Below are 12,221 nucleotides of genomic sequence, written 5' to 3'. Positions count from 1 at the left end.
TTTTGGCAATAATCATGAGGCTTCACTGAGAGAGTGAGAGAGAGAGAAAGCGAGGGAGCACTGAGTCAAGACACGGATGGATTCAGTTCTTCTCTGGAGTCTCTTCAGCCGGACAGGGAGTCTAACTGCTTACTAACCCTCTGCAATGAGGTGCAGCTCAGTTCTAATATTCCCCACGTCTAGGCTTAATTTTTTTCCCCAGAGTATTTCGAGTTGTTATGAATAGGGGATAAAGTCCGGATGAAAACCAATCCTTAGAAAGCGCAGGGTGTTGTGGTTCGTTTTTACAGCAGACTATACACCTGTTGAAATCATGTTTTTGTACTTAGTTTCCTCTTTATGTTTTTGAAAGATTTAAGAAACATCTAATGATGTTTTTATAAGTGTATATCTTATACATATCATACGGTTAGATACTATATAAGGTAACTAAAGCTGATTCCATGTGATTTGGTTCGTTGTTCTGAAGTTTCTTTTCTCACTTGCAGGCTAATCCGTCTCGTATCCGTTTTCCGCACCCCGCGAGCTACCACACGGTTCCTGGATGGACCTGGGCGAGCACAGCTGGTCCACAGTCAAGCGTGAAGTGTCCAGTAACCCGGGCTCGCCGTCCGAGCAGATCTGCGTTCACGGCGAGCGCAGGGACGATTTGAGGACGTCGCCTCTGGACCCAGCGGGGAGTCGGCGCGCAGACACGCGGCCGCTGGCCTCCTACGCCGCCTTCGGTCACCCAGTGAGCTCGGACGAGGTGCCGCTGTTCGCGGATCTAGACCAGGCCGCTAAGCTGAGCGCGCACAAGACCGCCGGAATCGTGGTGGACCCAGGCGACATGTATTCGACGCTGGCCGCCTACGAGTCGCCGTCGGCGGCTTACATGCACTCCAGTCCAAACTCGCCGGTGTACGTGCCGACCTCGCGCGTCGGCCCGATGATCCCGAGTCTGCCTTACCTGCAGCCGAGCGCGGCGGCGTCGCAACCGAGCCACGCGGTCAGCAGTCACGCTGCCTGGTCACAGCCCGCGCCCGAGAGCCCGTCGTCCTACAGCACCGGGAGCCCACACGCCACCTCCACTCGCTTTCACTACTCGCCAAGCCCGCCCGTGAACAACGGCACGGCAAGGGACTCGACCTACCAGAGCGCACTGAACGCCAGCGGCAGGGAGCAGTTCCTGTCGCGACCCCTGAGCGGCTCCTACAGCGGGCCGTACGCGCCCTACGTGGGAGCGCAGCTGCCCCAGATCCCCACCGCCTGGCCCGCCGGACCCTTCGATAACTCCATGCTGCATTCATTACAGAGCCGAGCGGCGCCGCTCTCCATCCGGCCCGGACCTACAGGTAAAAAAAAAATACACACTCTCTCAAAGCGTGGTGTGTGTGTGTGTGTGTTTAGGTGTTTAGGTGTTTGAGTGTGAGTTTGCGCGATCTAAAATAATACTATAAGATATTTTCCAGCATCTAAGGTGCATCCAAGAACATTATATATCTTTTTAGAATAACTTTAACAATCCAAACAAGAACCACAACAGTTTCCTTCAGATTTTTATTACTTCTAAAGTTTAAGAGTTGTCGAATATAATATTCGGTAAGCAAATCTAAATAGAAGCTGGTGCTGTGTACTTTTGAACCACAAAAAATGAATGAAAGAAAAAAAAACACAACAATAAAAGCGACTATTTCGTAAACAATTGATTCATTAATTCGATGTAACAAGGCGGGTGTGAAATTAATGTTCGTACTTTAAATACTTTTGATTAAACTGCCTTTTATAACTTCCGAATCTTTATTTTTAAACAAGAGAAATAAGCTAGAATATGAGTTTAAAATAAATTACATGAATATAACAGGGAAGAATGCACTAAAGATTTACGTTGACTCAGTACAGATTTATTAACGCCTAATGTCGGGTTTTGTTTAAAACGGAAAGTGTATCATGATTACAGGAAAACTACGGATTTACTGCAGGAATACTGTATGAGTGAAAATATAGTTTAAGTGGATAAATTCCTTTTTTAAGGTCAGAAACGAACAACATATTTTAAAACATTGTGAATAATTATGTTTTTTAATATTTGAATAAACAATTACGACTAAAAACTTTTCAGTAAGAAATATTAACGGGATGTATTGCTACTTCTATAAGCAACATTTGAAAAATAAGTTATTTATCCAGGTGAGTTATGTTTCAGGTTAAAATCTCTCAGAGGTGGTCAGAGACGGGGCAATCAATTAGAGCAGCGCCTGTTCATTTACGCCTCATTGACGTGCACGTGTCTCCTCTGTGTGGTGTGTGTGTGTGTTAGACTTTCTCGAGGACGCGATGGAGAGTCGAGAGTGCGTGAACTGCGGCTCCATCTCCACCCCGCTGTGGAGACGCGACGGCACCGGGCACTTTCTCTGCAACGCCTGCGGCCTGTACAGCAAAATGAACGGCCTGAGCCGACCATTAATTAAACCCCAGAAGCGCATGGTGAGTCCGAGTCCTCATTTCACACTGTAGCCCGGGCTGGTACTATAGGGACTGGGAGAAAAAAATCTAGAGTGACGCACATGAAAATACTGAGGACCGTTATACTGAATGCGTATTAAAATGGTAAAAGCGGGATTCTCACACTGCTTGAATTCCACATACACCCTGAATACAGAGTTTCGAGCTAAACAAATTAGATTATAAAATGTATTTATCAGCACGTAGACATGTCGTGCACCTTTAGTGTCGTGCATCTTTCATTAAAAAACAAACACATAAACACAAAATACACTCTATTAAACAAACGTTCTGTTTGGTACCATTTCTTTTTGTGCATACTGGTTCTCACACACTTTCTAGGAAGCCCTCATTAAAAAAAAAAAAAAATCGCACACACACGCACACACACACACACACACACACACTCAGGACAGTTAAATTTTATGAACATAATTAAAGTATATAAATATATTAAACTATAATAATAATCCTAATAATAATAATTATTATTATTACTATATATATATAAATTCCTAAACATATCACATTTGATCCAAAGTGATTTCATTTAACTTGTTTTTTAGTTAAAGGAACCAGAGTGGACTTTTCTTGTCGCAGAATTTATTTGTATTTATAGTTTGTGTTTTAGCTGAAAAGGTGCATGTACATAGTGTAATCCTCAGCTTTAAAGATGTGTACCATGCAGCAACAAGCAACAGTAATTTTATTTTTGACAGAGTCGACTATATCTGATTCTCAAGACAGATTGAAACATGTAATTCAACTATGAAATTGCGTTTTAGGGTCATTATTTTAATGCGTGCAAAAGTATTTTTAATTTTTAATCAAAATGTTTCTTTAGATATCATTAGATTTGCTATGAAAAAAAGGTATCTAACAGTACTTTTCCTGCCCCTAGGGCCAGAAATCCTTGTAGAAGATGCATGAGATGTGGCTAAAGTGGTCCTTAAAAATAGTTCCTCACTCTTTAATTTGCACTATTTTCAACATTTTAAGGTGAAAGATAAGCAGTACAAAAATGTACCATTACTGATATCAGCATAGATAATAAAATACAAATTGGTAACTTTATTTCTCAGAATTAAGGCCTTACATTGTTTATAAACTTAGTAATAAGTTTATTATTAAATAATAAACTAATTATTTATAATAATAAGTTTAATAATACTTAACAATAATAATAATAATAATAATAATGTTATAATAATTAATATATATTTTAATGATAGGTAAATGCTGGCTTGTTCTTACCTCCACTTTACCAAAACTGAAAATTGGAGACCCCGATATGAGACTTAAAACAATTTGTTTTAAGATGTCATTCAATAATTTGTATTTTTTTTGTTTAAACATTAATTTTCTTTATTATATTTTATTGTATTTTACACTGGTACCTTTAAACCAGTGAATTATGTGAAGCATTTCTTATCATTTTTGTGTCTTAAATTTTTTATTTTGTAACAGTGGTGGAAAAACCCAACCCATAAACGTTAAACTATTATTTATTATCATGTTTATCCAGTATCAATATTTATCATAAGTCGGGTGAACTTGAGTCTAATGTGTTCTGGCTTTCTGGTTTCAATAAATCAACTAAACTTTATTAAACACTTTGAAATCATGAGCAAAATATTTCAAAAGTTCAAAATATAATGGCTTTCTTTATTTCATTATTTTTCATACTCTTGAAGGAGTTTGTTGCTGAAAAATGTTGGGAAACATCTCTTCTAAATGCCATAAGAAGGGTTTAACCCAAGATATTTTAGTCTTTTATTATTAAAACATTGAACATTTAAAAAAAAAAAAGTTACAGATACAGGTTTTACTCCTTGCAAACCAATCAGTTAGAAATCGGATATTCCAGCGTGATTAATGTTTCAAGTGTAATAAGAATATAATCACACTTGTTGAAAGTTGTTAAAAGTTAACAGATGATTGAATTTATGTGTGTGTGTTTGTGAATGCAGTCATCTTCTAGAAGAGTCGGTCTTTCCTGTGCAAACTGCCAGACCAGTACCACGACCCTGTGGCGCAGAAACGCAGAGGGGGAACCGGTGTGCAACGCATGCGGACTCTACACTAAATTACACGGGGTGTGTAGGCCAGAAGCATGACATCTACACAACAACACATGCCCTCTGACTTGATTTATGCATTTAATAACTGATAACAATCAGCTAAAAATTCCGCCCGTTTCAACAGGTACCACGGCCACTGGCTATGAAGAAGGAAGGCATTCAGACGAGGAAAAGAAAACCGAAAAACTTGAACAAGACAAAAGGATCGTCCGGTCAGTGACAGGAAAAACATCTCGCTGTAAGACTGTACGCGTTTAGTTGCGTTTCTGTTATCTAACAGATTGGGTTTTATTTTTAATCAGCAGGAAGCAGCTCTGTCCCCGTGACTCCAACATCATCATCATCTTCTGCATCTGAAGAAAACTCAAAGAACAGTCCTCCATCTGCGCAGGTGGCCGTGACCTCGGTGAGTTCAACAGATTCTAGCTTACCTCAACATTGGCAATTACATTTTCTAACATTTCTGACATAATTATTTGTTATTGATTTAAAATAGATGTCTGATTATTCATAATTTTATTGATATAAATTTCATTTCATTTTATTCGCGTGATGAGGTGTAATTACTTAATAATAACCGAGTGTAAGACTAGGACTCTAACTAATGTTTAATAATATATAACATGTACTATATAATTATGTAATAATGGCATGTGAAAGGGTTTTTTTTTGTTGTAAAAATTGTATTAAAATAAAAAATATCCCAAACGATCCTAAAACCCAACTGATATAAAGTAAAAATGCATAAAAACATTTTGACAAGATACAGTATATACAATTTGATGTTATTTTTGCAAAAAATTATCAACAACTTTTAGTTACTATGGCAACACTTCTCCATACAATGCATATGCACATTTTAATGTTAAATGAAGCCTTTTAAAATAATAATAATATAAAATTTTATTTTAGGAAACTGTCTATATATTTTATCCGGCAACACTGCATACAACTCATATTATAATAATTCATATGAAATAGATATGCTCAAAATATCAGATCTTGTTTAGAAAAATGAGGTAAATATTTTAGTTGCCATGGTAACGCTTGTATGAATAGGACGGTCACAGTTTGTAATAAATTAAATATATAAAACCAGGGAAATTAGAAATTAAGAATGGCTTATTACACTCATGCAATTATAGTTTAATTTAAGTAAGATAATAAAAATAATGTTTATATACTGTACTTAAGTTACCGTGCCTTGTAGCTGAAAAAAAAAGGTAACTATGGTATAACTTTGGTTTGTTTTGTCCTTTAAAGGTTCTGTGTGCGTTCTACGCAGGGACTTTTACTGGTTATTTGTAATTTGATTGTTCTATAAAATTTATTGCTGGTTTAAATTTTTTTTTTATATATTATAAATAGAATAAATAAGAAAATGAAAATATACAGAAATAAGAAAATGGCATGATTCTTCTTCTTATATATTTTTATTTATTGTGATTATAGGTGAATTCCTCCGCTATGGTGGGTCATATAGAAGTCCCAGGCACCACAAGCTCCATCGTGAAGTACCCCGGCCAGGAGGGTCTGTACAGTAACGTGGGATTAATGTCCACTGGTGACGTGGCAGCGTCTGTACGAGGTGACACGTGGTGTCCCATGGCTCTGGCCTGACACTGACCTGTGTGGAATTAAAAAGCTCCTCATCGCTCTACTCTACATCATCCCTGGCATTCATTTGTAAAATGGCTGCTTTCATCACGGTCCTGGAGTCGCCCTTAGAAAAAGAAAAACCTTGCTCATGCTCGTGACTTTTCTTCGGCTTTGGAGAGCTTGTGCAAAAAAACAAAAAACAAAAAAAAAATCCTTCTACTCCAATTTTTTTTGGAAATACACTCTCTGGATGTTAATAATCAAGAATACTAGTGCCGATCCACAACGTGCCTTTGGTACTGTTTTTTTTTTTTTTTTAAAACCACAAACAGCACTACGAGTGTCGGTCCGAGGAGTATGTGGATCAAAACCTGTTTGATTTTTTTCCCAGTTGGAAAAAAATCGAAAATTGACTGGATTGGATCGGATTGCGTCAGAAGAGAAATCATTTCCATCAGTTTTTCTTCTCTCAGTTTAACGGAAAGCGTTTTTCGTTTTTGAATGACAAAATTTTGAAATCGTTCAAACTGGAATCAAAGATTATACCAACCCCGCCCTCCCTCCCTCCCTCCCTCCGTCCCTCCCTCCGTCATGAATGAATGAAATTGTATTTATAATGCCGGCTGTTGAAGATTAATGCTTATATTTGTCAAATAAAGATAAAGTCTGGTAGTGTAGGACCGAAGCCTGGTTCCTTGTTTTTAAGTCTCGCTGTTTATGAGATTCATGTCTGCGTTTGCTGTTGGTGTATCTGATCCATCCTAATCTGCACAGGATCTTCTGTTTTAAAAAAAAAAAAAAGAAAGAAAAGAAAAGAAAAAAAAGAAAAAGAAAAAAAAAGCTCTTATTCAATTGGACTGTAATTGTTAAGGTTTAATACAGGGTATCTGGTTGCTTTTTAGCTCCTTGTTTGATTCTTTCCAATCAAATCAAAAAAGTGTGATTTTTAGTGTTAAATGGTACTTTGACTTTTGTTGTGCTGATTACGGTGGACTGAAAGGATGAAAATTTCATACTTCATTTTCAATCACGAATACAAACAAAACAACTCTAGACAATATCTCTCAGAACAAACAAACAAACAAACTGCACTCAGGAAATCTTTTCTGATGCTTTTTTTTGTTACAAAAGGTTTTGGTTTTTTTCCCTTGCTATAAGACCTAACTACCTAACTTAACACATTGGTATGCAAATACTATAATATTTTTTATTTGAATTTATTTGTTTATTCTTTTCTTTTTTTTTTTTCTTCTCACAATGAAATATACTGAAATATATTCTTTACGAAATGATGTTTGGATTTTGGTTTGATCATTTAGAGTGATTTTTCTTGCTTCTCGTTGCTTATCATCCCGGCCGACAGATAAGCTGTTAGAATAACTCACGACCCGGGCGACTCTCTCGTGAGCGAGTCGGATCCCAGATGGAGGCTCAAGAGCTTGAAAGTAGATACACGCTTATCCCTGAATGATTCATTTAGACGCGTCTGGACTTTAAGTAGAGTCTCTGGAGCACTAGGAGGACCTTTAGTGGAGAAGCCGAACTTCTCTTAGTGAAGTGGGAGAGCTTTTATTTTTATGCCGTGTGTAAGTGTGTGTGTGTGTGTGTGTCTGAGAGAGAGAGAGAGAGAGAGAGAGAGAGAGAGTAATACAAGCAACATTTGACCACAATCCATACTTTTTTCTTTTTTGTTTCTATAAATCTGTAGAGTTATTTATTTCTCTTAAAAAAATGTGGTGTGTTTCTCCTTTTGTTGTTTTCTTATTTTATTTTATTTGGCATTAATGTATTTGTACATTTTACAGCTCTATTTGTTGAGGAGATCATTTCATTTGACATGATCACAGAAGGCTTCTACTTCTTGTTTTCTCTATCGAAATAACAAAGAAAAAAAAAGGTTGCAATGTTATTTTTTTTATCCTCAGCCCATTTGATTTGTCCTGAACGCACATGGAAGACATTTTGTACATTTCTTTTATGTCCTTTGTCGTGTGCTGAACAGACTTTCTCGAGCGAAGGCATTGTCGTATGTCTATTTGTAATCCAATCATTTTCCTGCGAATGTTGCAGTTGCAGCGAGTTCATCCACACTGGACAAATAATAATAATTATTATAATAATAAAAAAGAAAAATCGCAGGAATTCACTGATGACCTTCTGGTTCTTCTTTGTTGATTTTTTTCATTTTGGAAATGTGAAGGAATTTTTGATTCTGATGTGTAATTTGTTGGGCGCTTCTTCTTGGTTATCGTGCTGCCCGTAGATAAGAGATAAGCTGTTAAAATAATTCACGATCCACGTGACATGCTGTAACATCACGGCGTATCCTCGTACCTTAATGCCGACTGGAAGCAGATGGCAATCAAAAACAGTCATAATAATAATAATAATAATAATAATAAAAATAATAAAATATACATTTTGAAGTTAGATAGATTTAATCACATGACAAAGTGAAGGGCTTTCTAAGCAGAATGTGTTAAGAATAACATAATTTAACATAATAATGTAACAACATAATTTTAAAGGAAAAAAAAAGTTTGCTGGTTTGACTTTTAAACTGTTTTATACACTCGCTTAATTAAATAGTTAATTAGATTCATATAGTGCAGTCTTCTTCATAGTATTATTATTATTATATAAATATATAATAATATTTATATTAGTGAAATTTTAAAGGAAACCAGTGACAAAAGGTCTGATAATAATATTAATAATAATAATAATAATAATATTTTATAATAAATTATATAACTTTTTAAATTATTATTATTGTCAATTTTCAAACAGTCCAAATGTTTCCCAACTTTGATTTACAAGTTTGGTATGACTTGACATTTAGGTCACAAAAAATATCGAACCATCTGAGAACTTGCAACACTCCAACTCTCTTCCTGTTGGCTTTAATTTGAATCGAAGTATTCGAACCCTTTATTTTTTTTTTCAACAGCACCAGTTCTCCTGGATGCTCGACATTATTTAATCTGAATGATGAAATGTTTAATAAACAAGGTTTTATGTACTAAATTAGAAAATCGTAATGACCCATAGAGGGTTTACTGTAAGAAGTGTAACGATAAGGAAGGAGTCTCCAGTGTCAGTAAGCCTTACGGAAGAGGAAAGTGAGGGATTATAGCTCTTTAAATGTTTAAATATACTCAACATCATATGGAACTCAGAAACGTTAAAAGTAAATAAATAAATAAATAAATACATGAATTTGCTGATGTGCAGAAAGAAAACACTTTAGATTCTGTGCTGTTATTTGAAATGAATCAACGTAACAGGACGTCTGATTTCTCACACCATGGGATGTTGATTAGTTTCCTATCAGATATTTTTTTTACTCCTTACTAAACTTACAATGATTAAAAAAAAAAAAAAAAAATCTTTAAAACCAAATTTTTTCTTTTTTCTTTTTCTTTCCTTCAGGACTTTACGGCCTCCCTCTGATCTAAGGTTAGGAGTGTTATTGGTTGCCGTGAACTTTGGCTTATAAGTGCGCTGAACTTTGACCCGGGGGTTGCATCTTGATTTACGACTGATCAGCAAAGCAACGTCTTTTGCTCTTGTGTGTGTGTGTGTGTGTGTGTGTGCTAGCTGAGTGCATACTTGCAGATACAGTGTTGTGTTGAAATTCATTGTGTAAAGAGATTCTGACGTGTGTATGCGCACTTGTGTGTGTGTGTATGTGTGTGTGTGTGGACCGAACGTGATTCAGTGAACTATATGGGGAAGAAATTCCATTCATTGCTGTGTTGTCACCATTAAAAAACTCATATTTTGGTCAACTTTGAGTAACTTGACTATGTATCTGGATTGATTTCTCATTTTTGCTCACCATGGGTCAATCCCTGTCTCTGTTTGTTCAATTGCAACACCGTCATAAGACCGGCCCAGACAAGCATTTCTACAGAGTAAACACTCGCTGCCCTTTTGAACTGTGTATGCACCCTACTTTTTCTCTCTCTCTCTCTCTCTGGAGAGAAGTGCCAGCCACAACATAAACCTCAGGAACTCAGGAACACACGCCATCAATAACCGCTCTGGCACGAGCAGGCAGAACTCACTTACACTGCTGTAACGTCACATCGTGTTCTAGCTCTCTGTTCGTGTCCCTGCGCTGCTCTGGAGCTGAAGAAGATTTATCTCCGAGCATTAGGCTGCACGCTTGGCTTGTATGACATATTACTATGGGAGTTTATAGAGTGTTAGGATCAGCGAGGGATTTAGGCTAAAAGTTTTTCCCTGAAATATTTGCGAAAGCCGTTCGCCGCGAACAACTGGTAGGAGGCCTACGAGCTTTGAGAATTTGTATCTTCAGCGTGTGCAAGTGCAGAGGTTGGCAGGCAAGAGTTCAACAAATCAGCGTGTCCTTTATAAATAAACACTAGACCTTGCGCGGAGAGGAAATGGTCTCTGCAGCAAGTGTGTTCCTACACGCACCAAATCTCAATCCAATTCAAATATTCTTAAAAAATGACCCCCCCCCCAAAAAAAAACACCTGTTTCCCTTTTTTTTAACAACAACAACAATAACAACAACAACAACAACATGTATACTTGCTGTACATCCTGATTTTACACACACACACACACACACACACACATTTTTTTTTTCCATCATGTGAGCCAGGACGATTATCTGCGTCTGACCCCGGAGCTGAGGACGTGAGTTTTCAGAGCAGGAATTTCTTCTTGTGTTTAAAGCAACACATATTTATGGAAACATGCACGCCAGGTTCGAATGAGACAAATTACAAACCACGCTTTGAATATTTAAGGCTGGCAAAATGAAAGAACAAATATTTATTTTGCTGGAAATTTATGGTTGGCACAAGACAGCGCCTGTATCCCGGGAGAACCTGGTGTCGTATACAAACACATGTTCTTCTTTATGGGTTATTACGCAGGCTCATGGCGTTCCATTCTGCTGTAAGTACAAGCTCAATCGAAATTAATTAATTAAAAGAAGACTTGGTCCCGGTTTGACTTGAACCGTTTATACAACAAACATAAGAGGGGCTTATTGCTCCCTTAAATTATTGAGCGGTATAAATGATTTCAGCTGTATAACAAAGTATATGAAAGGAATAAAATACTCAAGGCATGTTGTTATAGGACAATAATCAGCGGCAGGGTCCTGGCACAGGGGTCACTCCGTGGCGAAAGTATTTATTTGTTCTTAGTAGTATCAGTGTAATAAATATTATACTTTCTAATGTATTATAAAATCATGTAGATTTTGTTCCATGATCGTCATAGTGAGCCACTGTTTTCCCTCTAAAGTGATCAAAGTCCTAGTTAATCTATACCTCTCTACATTGTGAAGGGAAACATTCTGGGGAAAACATGGATAGTTCCGTTCTGAGAGCTCATTCGTAAGTCAAATTTGTTCATAAGTCCAATAAACATTGTATAGGTACTAGGATACCAACACAATCGGTTATACACAGTATAAAACTAACATGTTTCATGATCGTGTCCTTGTTCTTTAGAATCCTGCTGATGGTTGAAGAGTTCATGGTAAAAGAACCAGCAATGTTTGCCATTGTTTCACCTTGCTGCATTCTCTTAATTTTGTTGCTCTGGGCTTCTTAGCCGTACCAACTTTATCACCGCTGCTTGACATCCTGAACATACATGAACGCATGTTTGTATCTTCGAAATTTCAAAACCTGATTGTTCATATGTAGGGGAATTACCGTTTCATTAGCTGTTTGTTTGGTGTTTATATTCATCAGGAATTTGTATTGATTTGGTTTTGAAGCAGGCCAGAAAAACAAACCCTATTTGCTGAGGGGTGTATCTGTGTGTAAAGGGGCGGAGCATTAAAGGGGCAGAACATAAAAAAAAATACACAAAAGTTTTTCATTTATTAATTAACTCCAAGTCAGAACTGAATTAGTTTCCCATTAAATAATGCATGATTCCACTCATTTTACTTGTAAAGTTTTGATGAAATGATTCCCCAGCTGCAAGGTTGCAGGGCATCTTTAATGCCGGTTCCAAGCAGGGAGGTTTGAGTCAGGAAAGGAATCCCACGTTAAATCCTGT

The 12,221-nt window shown here is 37.1% G+C and overlaps 1 protein-coding gene across 3 annotated transcripts in view; it reads left to right on the top strand.

Annotated features, from left to right (window-relative positions):
* The window catches only part of gata6 (GATA binding protein 6), an 8,628-nt gene extending 318 nt beyond the window's left edge, over positions 1–8,310 (top strand). The window contains exons 1-7 of one of the 3 annotated variants that reach the window (XM_053486437.1): positions 1–150; positions 489–1,334; positions 2,300–2,466; positions 4,455–4,580; positions 4,690–4,777; positions 4,868–4,971; positions 6,018–8,310. The exon at positions 1–150 is cut by the window's left edge and continues 53 nt beyond it. In XM_053486437.1, the coding sequence (XP_053342412.1) occupies positions 545–1,334; positions 2,300–2,466; positions 4,455–4,580; positions 4,690–4,777; positions 4,868–4,971; positions 6,018–6,185 (1,443 nt within the window). In that variant the 5' untranslated portion in view covers positions 1–150; positions 489–544 and the 3' untranslated portion in view covers positions 6,186–8,310. The remainder of the gene's footprint in view (positions 151–488; positions 1,335–2,299; positions 2,467–4,454; positions 4,581–4,689; positions 4,778–4,867; positions 4,972–6,017) is intronic. The other 2 variants (XM_053486439.1, XM_053486438.1) reach the window with 2 other exon arrangements.
* Positions 8,311–12,221: the final 3,911 nt, after the last annotated feature.

The sequence above is a fragment of the Clarias gariepinus genome, chromosome 25, assembly GCF_024256425.1.
Source record: "Clarias gariepinus isolate MV-2021 ecotype Netherlands chromosome 25, CGAR_prim_01v2, whole genome shotgun sequence".
NCBI classification, from domain to species: Eukaryota; Metazoa; Chordata; class Actinopteri; order Siluriformes; family Clariidae; genus Clarias; species Clarias gariepinus.
This window is presented reverse-complemented; position numbering and strand designations above follow the sequence as displayed.